The following is a 15,640-nucleotide window of genomic DNA, read 5'->3' on the forward strand; positions in this document are numbered from 1 at the left end:
ATATTAAAATTATTTTATGATAAAATTTTCGAACTGAATCTATATTTATTTTGACAATATCTGACTGTTTATCCCTATAGTTAGCAATCCATTCAGGTGTAAGCCACCTACTTAGAATGAGAATGCATAAAACCCAATTGTGCTCTAGTATGTGTCTCTCTAAATATAGATTAGTATCAGTTCATTTAGTGGTATGTTTTATACTGCCATTCACAGAGCTTCATCTGCAATATGTACTCTAATATTTAATGATACCAATTTATATATCGTAAAAGAAGCATTGCTGGTTTAGTAAAAATTAATTGTTTATACTAAATATGAAATTAGAAGGATAACACACTATATACGAAATGTTCATGCTTGTGAAAATGAAAAATCACAGGCATCATAATGGAAAAACAACATTAAATGTTAAATTTACTCCTTGGTGGGACTCCTTTGTTTTCTCTTATGGAGGCAATGAGATTTTGAGAGTACTTTAGTGATAAGTTAATTATTTCTCTTGCTGTTCTCGACCTTTCCTTAGATAGGAAACATTCATAACTTGTCAGTATTCTCGATTGGATTGAGTTTAGCAGGATTTTCGCGCCACACTATTGTAGTGGTATCCATGCTCAAGAATTATTTGTTTCTGGTTTTATGGCTACATGCTAAGTTTTACTGATGGTCATTTTCAGGGTGTTTGTTGCATAAGTAAACGAGTCTCCCTTACATGAACGTATAGCTTTACTTTAGTTGTAGCACCTGCAGCGCATATTGAACAAAATGTTCAACATTTTGTTCAGTATGCTATTCCAAATACCTTTGGAACAAATGTTGCTCCAGACCGCTGGCTGGAAACTTGCTTAAAGCGAAGCATTGTCTGTGGGCTCCTTGTGTTTTTTTAAATGAGAACCAAGATGACTAGCGGAGTACTGACAGAATGACCTTGCTGCAGACAGTGGCGCGTTGAAAGCGTTTCCCTTTGCGCATCAATTACATCTCCCAAATTTTGAGAAAACAACTGAGATAAGAATGAAGAAAATGACCTTTCTCTATCCCATTCATCAGCCAATATCTTTATAACATCTAATACAATTGACACCAAAAACTCAAAATTATTTCCTTTCCTAGGTTTGGTCCTAAGGGGCTGTGGGATTTTGGGGATGCATGCTGCTACAAAAATTTGCGTATTTGGATGTATATTTTAACTTTTTGGTGCTCCAAATATTGGGGACCACAAGGCGCGCGTGTAGTGGAAGTTAGTTGTGCGTGTATCTCTGCGTTAATGCGACAGCGAAACTTTCCCCAAGTTAAATCCGATCGAGAATTGCTCACAAGTTTATTTTATTTATTTATTTAAACCCTACCCCGGAAAGGGCATACGAAGCCAGGGGGTTTCTTGCTAATATACAAGGAGAGTAACATTTAAGAGATTGTCTTAGTTCAACATACATAGTATTTTGCAATATTACGTGAATGAATCATTAAGTATACATGAATGTTACATGAGTGAATATAAATAGATAAATAGTCAAAGAATACATACATAGTCACATGACTAATACACAAGGAGAGTAACATTTAATGAATAATCTCAGTTCAACGACATAGTATATGACAATATTACATAAATGCATATTATGAATATATAAACAAGGAAATAGTCACATGATTAATGTGAGGATCTTTCTTTTACCAATGTCGATCTGGTAGTTGTTTGTCAGGATCGTGTTATACGTGATGCACAATCTCGGTGTGGTAGTTTTTTTTTTTTTTTTTTGTTTTTTTTTCTAGGGTGAGGAACTGCCTATAGAATTGGAAGTGAACATCCGGTCTACTAAAAAAGTTCTTGTTTATACTCTCGCATTACGGCCAGGTCAGTGGAGTTTACAATAAATCAATCAATACAAACGTTAATCGTATTTAGCAGGCATGGGCTTGAACCGCGGTCCAAGCTACTGCACTCCCGCTCCTGACCACTCGGGGAAGCTGCCATGTATATGATATGATACCCGAAACCGTGTTAAAAAAAAAATTTCCCCCCCCTATGTATAAATTCCGATGGTGTGGGTGGAAGTCGTCACTATAATAATCAAACCCGAGCCCATGTGCATTTTAATTCCATTTCTCTTACACGGTTCCTTAAAAATACTTTAATTTTATTTTTATTCGTATATATTATTAGTACTATATAACGCATTAAGTTATCCATGGCTAAAATTGAAATTTTTGAAAATGTTACTCGTACAGAGTTTTTAAAGTAGCTAAACTCATATAATTGCATATATTTCCGGTTATGCTTGCGAGAAAAACATAATTTGGTTGACACGTAGATATTTTGTATATGATCATGTGAGATATGAGATGTTGGAAATACTCACCATTCTGTGCTAAATATGGTCGAATTCGAGTACTCATGTTAAATTCCGGCTCGCTTTCTAAGATATCTCTGGGGGGGGGGTAGGAGAGGTAAGGTCACGGTGATTTTTGGCAATCAGACTGCCTTAGAGATCACTCGATCTTTAAACACACACATTTCACTAGCTACCTCCCAGATGTATGTGCAGTTTTCGTTGCCTTGGTGAAAATACCCATACCAACGTTCCACTTCTTCCAGTTGGTCTATAAACTTGTGAAGCATTTCCAAATATTGCTGGGCGTTGATTGTTTCAATATTTTAGGGCCTCTCACTACGCAGTTTTATCGGTTACATAGCCAATCGCGCTTTTTTTTTTTCTTTCTTTTTTTTTTTTTAAATCATTTCCCATATAGTGTACTTAATGACAACTAGAACTTCTGGTTCCTATTAAGTACACTATATAGGAAGTAACTTCTGTCTCTTAAAACGTATATATTCATGCCTAACTTCTGCAAAGGAACTGAGTTGGAAATGTCACTCCACGATAAAGCGCCCCTCTTGTATAGTTAACTCCATGGCCTACTCAGGAAGTGAATGGCGTTACTGCACTAGTGACTTCGCATGCACACGATTTTTGCTGTCATCTCTCGTTAACCTTCCGATCAATACATTAATTATATGTTATTCCCGCAAGTATAACTGTAGAGGTATATGTACTGTAATTGTATGGGTTTGACCACTTAAAATACCAGGTATTTTTCCTCTTATTTCTACGCTGTTAATTTTTTTTTGGGAAAGCCTTTTCTCTTTCTTTTTTTTTTTTATTCGATAGCATTACCTCTCTGATGTTATTATAATACTGCACTTTATTTTATTTTATCCCGTTTATCTAGAGTCGAGATGAATTGGAGGATTTCATGAAGAAAGTAAAGATCAGTACCTACCATCCTCCTCCGGATGAGGATGCTTCTGTAATAGAAAGGAGTCCGAGAAAGGAGATTCCAGTTATTTGTGTTCTACAGAAACACGTCTTTACCCAAACCAGTCCTCAGTTATCAAGAAGGTAAGCAGAGGCAATTAAATATTTTATTTCCATTTTACAGCTTGATATTGAGAATGCACCATTGTTAGATGTACGAGTCCGATTCTGAGATGTATAGTAGTTTATTTTTTCTACCTGAATGGGCATACGGAGAAGAGGTGTTTTTTCCGCTGTTTGTTATATTTTCTTTTTATTTCCTGTTTGATATTTCTTCCTACTCCCCTACCATTCTTCCTCTCTAGACATACGTTGACAATGTCTAATTACATCTTTAGTGTTATCATTAAGACAGTAACCTTAGTGACCACGTTGCTTCTCTTCCATAGCTCGAGCTTCACGTGGGTGACGGAGTGCGACTGTACTGACTGGGAAATCGGGATTAAGAGCGGTAGTCCTTCCGAAGACAGTCTGTTATTTTCATGCTCCAACTGCACCTCCGACGTCCGGGGTTCTGGTACCAGCTCCTCTGCTGAAGAAAGTTCCGAGGATGAAAAACACCCAAAGGAAGACCAACCACCCCCTATCAACGCTACGTCTGACGGGAGCAGTTTGTCTCTTTCGGAATGCTCTACGAAATCGGGCTTGTGCTTAAACGAACCGTTTCCGGCAGAATGCAATAAATCACCGCACATAGAGTACCGTGTGACTGCAAGTGAACTTGAGGACGCTGAAACCCAAGAATACTTTGATTTAGAAGAGGAAGAGGAGGAAGAGGACGAAGACAACGTGTTTCCTGGCGAAGGTTCAGACTCTCCAGTGGATATCAACTCTCTGGAAGATTTAGAGCATGTCACCACTGGGTTGACTGACGGTGATGACACTTTAGGGAACGAGCGTCATCGCGCGAAAATTGATGATAGTCCGCCCCATCTTATTGGACAGTCTGCATCCTTCCCATCTACCATAAAATTTAAAGGATGGAAAGGTAATCCTTCTAATGACATCGCGACAAATTCTGTCGACTCAGAAAGTTTAATGAAAGAACTGAATATTAAATCTGCTTCTGCTCCACTTCTGAGATCGTGTCGCCATCTAGCGGCAAATGGAGAAAATTGCAGTGCTAAGTTTCCTGTTGGTAAACATCACTCAGCCGACACAGCAGTTGAGGACACAAAGGTAAGAATGATTTTATATAAATAAAATATATAGATGTAGGAGTCGGCAACCTATTGCCCGCAGGTCAGTGGGGGGGGGGGAGAGGACCCTCTCGTGCAATTTGGCTGATTCACTATTAAATGCCAAAAAAAATTAATTTCATACAAAAAAGTATTACGTACTGTTAAACTAGTAATTTCAAAAAATAGCACACTGAAGACAATTCAAAACACCCACAGTGAATTCCGTATGAGATAAATATGTGATTACCAGTGGTGGTTCGGTCTGTCAGATTTACACAAGCCCGAGCTTGAGTAAATTGGAACATACTGTGTGTGTGTGTGTGTTATGATATTAATGATATATGATTTTATGATATAATTATGTGATTGGCAGTATCCAATCACATAGTTATATCATCATCATTTTATGTCGGCCTTCCGCCTAGAAAAGCAATTGAGTCCGACCCTCGTAATTATTTGAAGCTCTCTGGACTTTGGCACTCTCGTAAATTCTCCATAAATTAACGAGAATGCTATGGTTTTCGGTTCTTTATAAAGGCAGATGTATCATACGTAACCCGTGTCGAATCACAACTATACCTAAGATTCGCTAGGTATAGTTGTGATTAGAAGTTTGATTTTTATTCGGAATTTTGAATTGACCATCATATGTTGCAGAAACCATATAAATGACCCGCGTTATTGAAAGGGTTGCCGATTACTAGAATTTAAGATTTTCTATTTAACTGTGTAATTATCAAATGAAATGGTATTTTATATCTAAATAAAAATAATTTTTTTCTTTATACTCTGGATGACCACATAAGTTTGAGGAGTTCCAGGATAGAGAGATACAAGAATATTACCATATTTCAGTAGTCACGCTGGCATTGTCACGAATCAAGTACGGTCAGAACATTTTTGAATTCAGTTGATTGGTGTGAGTTGTTTGTTGACTCGTATTTCTTGTTGTTGTTGGTATTTTTTGCGCAAAGGCTACTACGGCCAAAATGCGCCTGTTCCCATAGAAAGAGAGACTGTACAGGTATTTCTTGTGTGTTGTGCATATATAGAAGTGTAAAGTAAAGTGTAAAGTGTGTTCGTGTCAAACGGCACCAGGGGTTTCCCCCATCTCCGCGTGGTTTTCTTTGTGGGTGTAACAGATCACTGTTAAGGCCAGAGATTTAAAAGTGTATGGGATTTGGAAGTATTGTGTTGTGTATCGTTGTTCCTCTGGCCATTTAGCCGCTAGACCCCTGCTGGGGCCCAACGTTGCCCACACTCAGCCCCGTGGAGGCAGACCAGGTACACCCAGCATAATTATTTACTCTGGCAGGCCCTGCCACCTAATTTCCTGAGATTTCAGTGGCTAGGGCCTAAAAAAAAAAAAAAAAAAAAAAATAGTAATAATAAATAAAAATAATAATAATAACGCGATTTTAGGGGGTGGTTCGCTAATGAGGTTAAGTTTCGGAATTGATGCACGATTTGGCTGTTATAATTTGGAAGTTTAAGTTTTTGTCGTGTGGGGCGTACACTGTGATGTATAGAGAGAGAGAGTGGGGGAAAGACTGAAGACTGGAGGGGAAAGACAGAAGTATGAGGCCAATAGGGTAGACGACCCCAGATATCAGTGTGGCATGCCCATGCCGCACCAGGAGAAGTAAACGGGGGAGACGGGGGAGGGGACGGTCCCGGCCCCTCCCACCGCCAGGATATGGAGAGAAAGTGGGCCAGACTAGGTGTCCAACCCAGATCGCCAAAAGGCGAGGCAACAGCGTAGCTGCAGTCACAGTCATGGTTTTTGGATGTTCAGTTCAGTGTTGCTTCAGGTGGGTCACAGTCTTGGTTCAGTCTCACTTGTCTCGTGTTCATCTTATGGGATCAGGAAGAGGAGTGATGACTCTGGTCAGTTTGTAGTACTGCTTTGATGTCAATTCAGGTAGTCATATTCGTTGAGAGCATCAGTCCTGGCCATTTGCACCAGGTCATGAATGGAGAGTTATCTTTGTTGGTAATTTCTTCTGATCTGTTGTAGTCATGCGGTATGTTCATGCTGTAGTCTTGAATGTCTCCTCCTTGGTTAGTTTCAATGGAGTTCTTCTATTCAGATGTTTCCATATTGTTGCGGATAGCGATTTCTGTTCTCCTTCTGTTAAAGATGTCCTGGGCGTAGCGGCTGAACGCGGTGTACTCGTCTTCCGAATCCAGGAGGTGATGCTCATTGTCTTTTGGTACAAATTTTATACTGGTGATGAGTACTGATCTTTGTTCCTCATAGCATTCACATTTGTGCATGATATGTTGCCACGTCTCCATATTGCATATATAGAATGTGTTTACCGTGTAAAGTATTGTTACTTATTTGTTTCTTGAGGAGAAGTTGGTAAATACCAACGTTCATTTACAGAAACGTGCGCCGCTTTATTTACGAATCTTTAAATCCCGTAAATAGAGCTATATAACAGAAATTTTAAATAATTACATCCGGCCCTTGTCTTTCTTCCATCTAATGGTAAACCTCACAAACACGATCGTCACATGTAATGCTGCCATCTATAGATAGAATAACAAACAGCCGTCAGCAATTTAAATAGATTATTAATGGCTATTCTGTTTTGTGTAGAGAGAGGATTCTCCAAAGAAACTGCCAAATTTTTGTAAACAGTAAATTGAAGTTTGTGGATAATTTGGTTTCAGAATCGAGCCAAATTTCCTAAATATTTAATATAAAATAAGGCTTGTACTGTAATGTATTTTAAGTTAAATGTATTTACTAAATTTGAAGCAAAAAACAGTAAGATGAATGCTGACACCAACTTTAATTTTTCATGCTCGCTTATTTTTGTGTTAAAATTTAAAGAGTATTCTCACGAATCTGACAGATTCAAGACTATCAGGAAAAAATCTTATTTTAATAACCATTATTATTGTACCGATTGAAATGGTTCCGATTTTGATTAAAGTCGTTATGTCCGTTCTTTAACAAGTTTGGGAAGTAAGATTTTCACCAGAGGGCACAATTAACCCGCCCATAACTATAACAAGCGATATTCACCATTAAGAGCATCTTCAAACTTGTGTCTTGGTCGATGAGAGTGGGGAGGGGTTCTCTTCTAATAATTAACTCCATTACGCCCACACAACTAACCATATATTAAGAGAGACCTTGCTGTCGTGTCAGCCCGGATGCATTACTCTGGTCTGTTATCCCCTACACCGTGACGTGGCAGGTGTTCTCTCCGAGTCGAAACTGCACTTGCAAGTTTTCCTGATGGATGAGCTTCCGCAGGAGTTGAGAGTCAAGTAGGGCTTTAGATCCCGAGCAGACACCAGTAGGGGATGATTAACACCATATTCTGCACTTTCGCCACCTGGTGGTGATGGCAAAGACAAGGCGTGTAGTATATGCACGCAAGGGATCTGGTTACGAGTACGCCTCCGCTGTTTTACAACACTGTGTTATTTTCAGACAGGCTTTTCCTTTTCTCGGTGTCTAATGGAGATCATGTTAAAATCGAGTGAAAATAGCCGACAGTTTTATGTGACAAACGGATGACAGGGACTTGGTTGTTTGTAGTGACGTACACATAGGAACGAATGCCATCGAATGCTGACAGAAAACTCCAACTGTTATCTGTTAGTTAGCAAGACACGATGTCCATTCAACAAGTTTAAAAAGTGGCACTTTTTTCGGCCACACGATTCCGATTAAATTGTAGGTCATTAGGACAAGATTCTCTCAGACTGTTGCTTATTCGTTTATAATGAATTTATTTGACACGCAACGAAAACTTGCTAATCATAATTGGCTGTTCTGTTAAATATGTTAATTAGCCGGCTAATCCAAAAAAAAAACTATCTTTCAGTATTTTATTTTAAAAGCTCAACCCACTTACCTTTTTAAAAATATATTTTCATGATACTTTACTTTTCTAATCTGATATTTCTTTCACTTACAATAATGATCAGTTATTGAGAAACAAAGTTGCTCATATTATTTCCGACTGTAGGATGAACATCATTGTGTTCTTCTGTAAACTGTTTCAAAATGTCCAGTTTTCCTCATAACACTAAAACGACTCGTGAACGTTCACACCTCATCACATAATGAAAGCTGTAGTTGCTGCCTCTTCGCCCAGTGCGGAGTTCATTCTTAATAATATCTGTGCTACTTTATCAATGCGTTGAACTTTTTATAAGAAACTTTTAGCTTCTGTAAGTTAACTGCAAATAATAATATTTAAGTTTACTTCCCTTATTTAATACAGTGCATATTTACTAATATTAAATAAGCGTTGAAGGATATAAAATAGTGTTTTGTGAAATAGGTCTTTTGAAGCTAACAGAAAATGTACAAAATATTTTTTCTTAATTCTCGTATAAACGTCATGTCGATTTATATTCTGAGTTCTTTCTTTATATTTTTCTTGCTGAAAAAATAACTTCTCTACATACAGCAGGTTTTTTTACCTATTGACTACTAATAATTGCGAAATTTTCTCCTACGACATGCTGTGGAAGAAAATTTATGATAGAGTTGCTCTCATAGTGCGTGATATAAGAGACAGTCATATTGACTTTGCAAAGCCATCGGAGTGAAGAGTTAAACGAGAATATAACTTTAGGTCATTATTTCTGCCACCCGGGGAGGTGTAAGAGATTTTGCAAGTAAACACCATTCAGTCATGGGTTGGGCTTTCTTAAAAGTGTCTAGACAAGCTCTTTGAAGGCTAGACATGTCTAGGAAACTGTCCAACCTGTCGAAAGATGCTACGTTTAAACTTGACATTTATAGGCTGTGCAGAAAGGTAACTGTTCTGTGCCTTAGGAAGTATAGAAGGGAATTGCGTCAACGTTAAACTCCATCACATTGCAATATAATGTACACTGACTTTACGGAATATTTGTAGCTCTCTGTATGATAAGTTGGTTTTGTCCATTCCGAATTCGGATCACTATCAGATTTTATACGAATTTCCTGACCTACCTATTCATCCTTAAAACAGGCAATCGTTTAAAATCGATAAATATATGGAGAATATCAGTGCTGTGGTAATTACTGTAGTGAATTACTAAGGGAAAATAAGGTACTAAGAAATGCTGAAATATGAATTTATGCAATTTTTGATTTTACTTGTGCTTGAGAATTTTATGTTAAAAATGAATACAGTATTTTCCCGATTGAAGTACCAGGCGAGACTGACAGATGCATCGCAGCTCATCACCAGATTAAGTTGCGAAGATCTTCACGTGGACTTTTGAGGAATTAGTTTAGAAAAGAAAAGATCGCATTTCTTACTAAAGCTTTCAAGTGTCCGTACTCAGGCTATCTAGCTGGGTACTGTAAGTGGAGCGCCGTTAAAATTAATTGGTCCACCCTGCTGAAGTGGGAAGTTCTCAAACTGCGTGGCGTGCCCTATGGGATGGAACCGAACAGTTCCAGACTAAAATAGTGTAAAGGAGAAAGCCGTCAGGCGAGAAGTAAATAATAGGAAGTGGAGCGGCTGGCTGCCCCTTCACTTGCCTTGTAATAGAGAAACTGCACTTGTGATTCCTTAAGGGGCATGCAATTCCTCTTGTGAAGCAAGAAAGGGGATATCACTCTGAGCATAGAAAATATATTTTATATCGTTTTGTGCCATAACGGACACGGGGAGGGGTGAGCACTACTTGAAAACATTGTGAACTATAACATTGTGCTCTGTACGATAACCAGTCTTAGTTGGGAACTGGGGAGGGTGGTAGAATAAGCACGTGACACGAACTGTAATGGAGGCGCCAAAGTCAGGAGCTAAACAAGTTCTTACACTACTGACATTCTGGCCTGTTGACCTCCAAGTGGAGTTTTGCCCGCACTTTCTGTGCAAACAAACTCTGCGCAGATATTTCTACAGAAGCGGCCCAACTTAAGACGTCGCGTATCTTATGACACAACTGACGCCACTCCTGAGATTCCGATGACCTTGGAGTGTTCTTCGATGGGCTGCTGGAAGGTATACTCGGATGAATCTGCGGAAACTACTGTAGTGCTTTTACGGCGACGACCCCTATGTGGAGAAAGCGTTCCTATTGTCATGGTTGGTGTTAGAAGAGGCGTTAAACTGTGAAGAGGTGTAAGCTGCCCTTTTTGGCTTAACCTTCTCCCCTGTGGTGAGCAAAAGAGCAAGAAATCTCTTCTTGGAATAGGACAGCAGGATACAGCCTACGATACTTTCCCACAGTGGGGGTCGATTAGCCTGCATTCGACGTACGCTACTTGTGGGCTTTGTATTGAAAGTCAACCTTCCCTACCTCTTTTAAAGAATTCCCAGCCTTAGCTTGTAGTGGGAGGTTTTGCAGCAGTTGTTGAAGGGACGGTAGTCTTATCTCTGGGTGGTCCAAAGAACATTCAACATTCGATCATGGCTCCAAATGAATTAAAGAAATTAGTCTAAATAGGTCTTCTTCTCGTGAAAGCGCTCAACCCCGTAGTATCTAGCCCAGGGACTTCTAAGCAGACCTGGAAGTTAGAGCTGAGAGTGCATTGTTGTTTTCGATCCTTGTGCAGCAAGTAGCTCGCCCTGTACAACGGTAGTAGATGTTCAATTGGAAAATCCGATTTTAGACTTTAGCGTTGTCTGTATAATGCGGCTAGGTAATGGAGTCGAGTGAATTCCCATATGCTTGCCCCAAGCAATTTCAATGAGCTGCACAAATTGGAAAAAAATTACAACCATTTAGATTTTTACGGTCTTATAATTTTTCCATTGAAATGTGAATACGGAAAACAGTGATTACAGTATCATCGTATATTTTACACTGATGATGAAAACATTTTGGGTAAATTGATGAGAATTGCGTTTTTACTACTACTAAAAAAAAAAAAAAAATACTTTTTTCTTACATTTATCTACGTAAGAAATATGTAAAATAAATAAATGAATTTCCGTTTATTCTCGATACGGCCGAGACCAAAAGTGTATTTATATAGGGAGGGGAGAGAGGATATATTCCTCCTTCTGTTTTTAATAGACAAATTTGCTAATGAATTTAACCTTGCAAAAATTATTGACTGTAAATAATGTTTGACATGCAAATTGTATAGACACAGGAAGAGAGAAGATCCAGCCTCCCGTGATTTTTTTTTTAGGTTTTTCAGCCTACACAACATGCAAATTGGTTACACATGGTAACCATTTTGCGATAAAGTTTGGACAGATATGATGTGCACGCGCATTTTTCATTTGTTGATTGGCGGTTCCCAGGGTTTCCCCCATGCAAATATTCTGGGAGAGAGAACTGAGATGAGGTTACAATGTATATCTTTGTACCTTTGATTATATAAAAGCCAAGAAGTATGCAGCCTTATGGGCGATTAGGCAAGAGCTTGTGGAGATAAGGAACCTTACACTAATGATACAATACATCCAAAGGTGCCTCTTTCCGATCCCACTCTATGCCCTCGTCATCCGGTCCACAACACAGCCCAGCAGATACTGTGGGCTAGAATACTGAATCCTAAGGTGGGTCAACCGGTTAACTGGGCGACCGTTCACAATCTCTAGGCCAATTCTTCACTCCGACCTCGTTCTTAACCCCGTGGAAAATACAGATTTCAGCAGCTAATTTCTACCGGCTAGCATTCTCTACCTTAGATTTAGCCACTGAAATCTCAGGAAATTAGGCGGCAGGACCTGCCAGAGTGAACTGTATACTAGTGGGTACCTGGTCTGCCTCCACGGGGTGAAAGTGGGGCAACGTCAGGCCGCAGTAGAGGTCTGGCGGCTAAACGACCAGAAGAACAACGGTACAAGGCATCACACATATACAAAGTCCACACACTTTTTAATTTCTGGCTTTTCCAGTCAACTGGTTCACCCACAATGTAAACCACACGGAGATGGGGGAACCCCTGGTGCCGTTTGACCCTAAATACACATTACACTTTACTTGCTAGCAAAACTCATCACAGGCATCGTAGACGCATTCTCAATTTCAAGTATTTTTAGATCCCGAAGCTTGGCGGGCCAAGAACAAGGACACACGAGACTTCCACTCCGGATTACCGTCAATAATTTAGTGTGTAAAAAACATGTTCCCATCTAACACAATTGGTCTTTATAAGGCGCTCGCCATAGATCCCTACGAATTTTGCAAAGAGAACAACTGCGGGAAAGACGCACTGAATAACACTTACCAATTCATTGAGATATAGCATAGCAACGTATCCGATGTTGGGCAGGTTGCGAAGTAACTGAGATGACCAGTTTATCATAAAAAAGTAGCATCCTCCTGCCAAACTTCCAGTAGGCATGGTGCAGCACGCTTTGCATCTTCAGAAGAAATTATTTGTGCTAAGAATATCCTTTATGTTGTCTCTCTGTAAAACAATATGCAATTCCAGCCGGAATTTATAAATATATTATTAGTATAAAACAGAGCTACGATGCTCAATACGTTCTACGTTGTATTTCAATATTTGTAGAGTAATAAGAGAAATTTACCTCAATATGATACGTAGAACACTTCCTAATGACACTCTCAAGAAATTAAAACATCCGTAGGATAGTCAGAGAGTTCCTCGACCAACGGTAACACCAGACATAACAACCACCCTGTGCACTTGGTAGCAGTACCCGTCACGGGGTGGAATCCCCCAATCAGGGAGAAATAATAATACTACTAGTAATAATAATACCCCACGCTTATACCCCTCTCCTAGCATCCTAGTTGTTTCCTAACGACTTGCAAGGAATTAGTTGGTAGTCAATTGCGCAAACATTTCTCAAAGAGGGGGAAAAAACCAGTATGTAGTAATGAAAGCACAGGATACGTAAACCTGCTAAATGATGGATTACTGTGTTGACAAAGAAATTCTTAGTGGTGCATATGAATCAAGATGCCTTTCTTCGTCTCTGAGTTTAACTAATCCAAATTTTATCTTTCTTTCATGTCGGTTCATAACCGATTTGAAATAAAGATAAAATTTTGGGTTAGTTAATCCTTTAGAGAGTTTTTCGGAAGTGTACAGGTCCTTCATAGCGAATTTTGGATAGCGACTCACTATGGAGTTTCTTCATTAAATTTAAGTTTTGTAAAAATGAAAACTTATTTTTTTCTTATTTTGATTGTACTCTGTCGAGCAATCTGTCGATTGCTCGACAGAGTACAATTGTTGTCAAAAATCAAATCAGAAATTTTTAAAGAATTTTGAAACGTTAATGGATGGCTTATTCGAAACTTATACGTAATGGAAAACGTAAGTACGTACTCCTTAAAGGGTTAAATTTAGAGATGCATTACTAAATACGGTGCTGTTTATTGTGTACTTCTTTAACCGTTTGGTTTTCCTGGAGTATGAACAGAATATTTATTATTATTATTTTTTTATATTTCACTTGAATTTGGAGTGGCGCACTATTATGAACTTGATTCAACCAAATTAGGGACTCCACGAACTCCAGACTTTCGCATAATTCCAACTTTTCTAGCGGAATCCTATCCAGGCTTGCGTAACTGCGCTCACTTGCTAAAACTGCCATATTTAAAATTCTTACGCTTTGTTTGACAAATTTGTGTCCGGGTAGACTGCTTAATGCTAATCCTAGAATGATAATAAAAAATGATGTTGTTTTGACTTTTCATTGAAAACCCCCCACATTAAAAATCCTTATTCCTTCATCTCTTATTTTATTTATTTCTTCTTTTTTTGACTACTACTTCTGTTTTTTCTTTCTGTAGTTAACAAACTTATTATAGTTAACTAAATAACCATAGTTAACTAATCATCCGCTTTGATGTTACTGACGATCTCTCATTAGTTAAATTGCGATCTCATTTGCCTTAAATATTTGATCTAGCGCTGCAGTTGCTAGACAGTAATATAACTGATTGTTCTCCTTAGGCAATTGCTACCCTTTGCTGAGAAAAGCTGTACATTATTAAATCTTTACTTGCAACAAAAGACTTCCTTAAAAAGGGAAGTACTGCATGCTACTTATTTGTAATGTGGTGCAGCCTTCCAGGCGACCATTTTGGTGTCCATTAGTACCTCATCCGTAGGAGACTAAGCACTCCATAAAGGCATTCCTCACAGTCACTTACAAGAGATGAGAGACTAAATGATGTAGAAGACCAGTGTTTTCTAACTGCATGAGCTTATAGAAGCTCGAGGCCTCTGCGTTTCTCATCTGAGTTAAGTCGACAGTGGGTTGTAAGGTATTGCAGATAAAGTGTCCGGCCTCCTACTGTTGAGGTACGCACCAAAACGTTGCCTTTTTAGTTTTTCTGTGGTCCACGACCCCCTGGTGATTTGTAGCGTTTCTTCAGGGTTCCGCGAATAATGTCCCAAATTTGTTATCAATATTTAAAAACTGAAAAAATTTAGAACATAGAAAAATATTAAGTGTGGGGTTCACGAAACATTTTTAGACTTAAGGGTGCGCGCGTTTGTGCGTATTCCTGTATCAGGGTAGCTCCTAGGCAAATACCCACCTTTGTCTCCTGTGATTATACAGAAGCTCTGTATAGCGGGCCCGAGAAAGTGTTAACAAACTTTAATTTTTTTTTATTGTCTATTATTAAAACATGGATGCGTCATTTCAAATAATTTAATTTTTATTCATGAACAGGCTGAGCTGTTCGACAAGATCTTTTAGAAAGAAAATACAGTATTACTAAATGCTTTTTAAACGGTGCCAGTTGCCTTTTTAAATTTCAGTTATTCAATTTCTTTAAAGCAGAAGCATATAACAGTAGCATATACTGCCGTACCCGTGGCGAAGTTGTATACTTCAAATAGAGTAAAAAAACACACAGAAATTCATCAGCCTGTGTAGTAGCATCACAGGGAGTCAGCTTTCCTTTACATAACAAAATTAGAAGATTCGATTAGATTTTGTGAGGACTTCATACAGAGTAATTACTTGCAAAATGACCTACCAGATTTAACCCAAAGTGCATAATCCCAGACTTTTTGGAAACAAAGGCTGTAAAACCACAAATAGCTGTGACTGGTTTAAACCAGTAGTGTCCAACCTACAGTCCGCGAATAATTTTTAAACGGCCTGCGCAGAAAGTGAACTAAAACAACATTTAAAATTTTGTTCATTGTTTTAAGAACCGTGTACATTCGACGCTAAAATAAGTTGAAATAAACGAATTTAAAAGACTGTGGCT

The 15,640-nt window shown here is 38.6% G+C and overlaps 1 protein-coding gene across 1 annotated transcript in view; it reads left to right on the plus strand.

The window, feature by feature from the left end:
* The window catches only part of cv-c (RhoGTPase activating protein), a 534,147-nt gene that overhangs the window by 183,981 nt on the left and 334,526 nt on the right, over positions 1-15,640 (plus strand). The window contains exons 4-5 of the mRNA XM_090369318.1: positions 3,235-3,404; positions 3,710-4,499. Of these exons, the coding sequence (XP_090225444.1) occupies positions 3,235-3,404; positions 3,710-4,499 (960 nt within the window). The remainder of the gene's footprint in view (positions 1-3,234; positions 3,405-3,709; positions 4,500-15,640) is intronic.

The sequence above is a fragment of the Mastigoproctus giganteus genome, chromosome 3 (assembly GCF_048544385.1).
Source record: "Mastigoproctus giganteus isolate SK-2022 chromosome 3, ASM4854438v1, whole genome shotgun sequence".
Taxonomy (NCBI): domain Eukaryota; kingdom Metazoa; phylum Arthropoda; class Arachnida; order Uropygi; family Thelyphonidae; genus Mastigoproctus; species Mastigoproctus giganteus.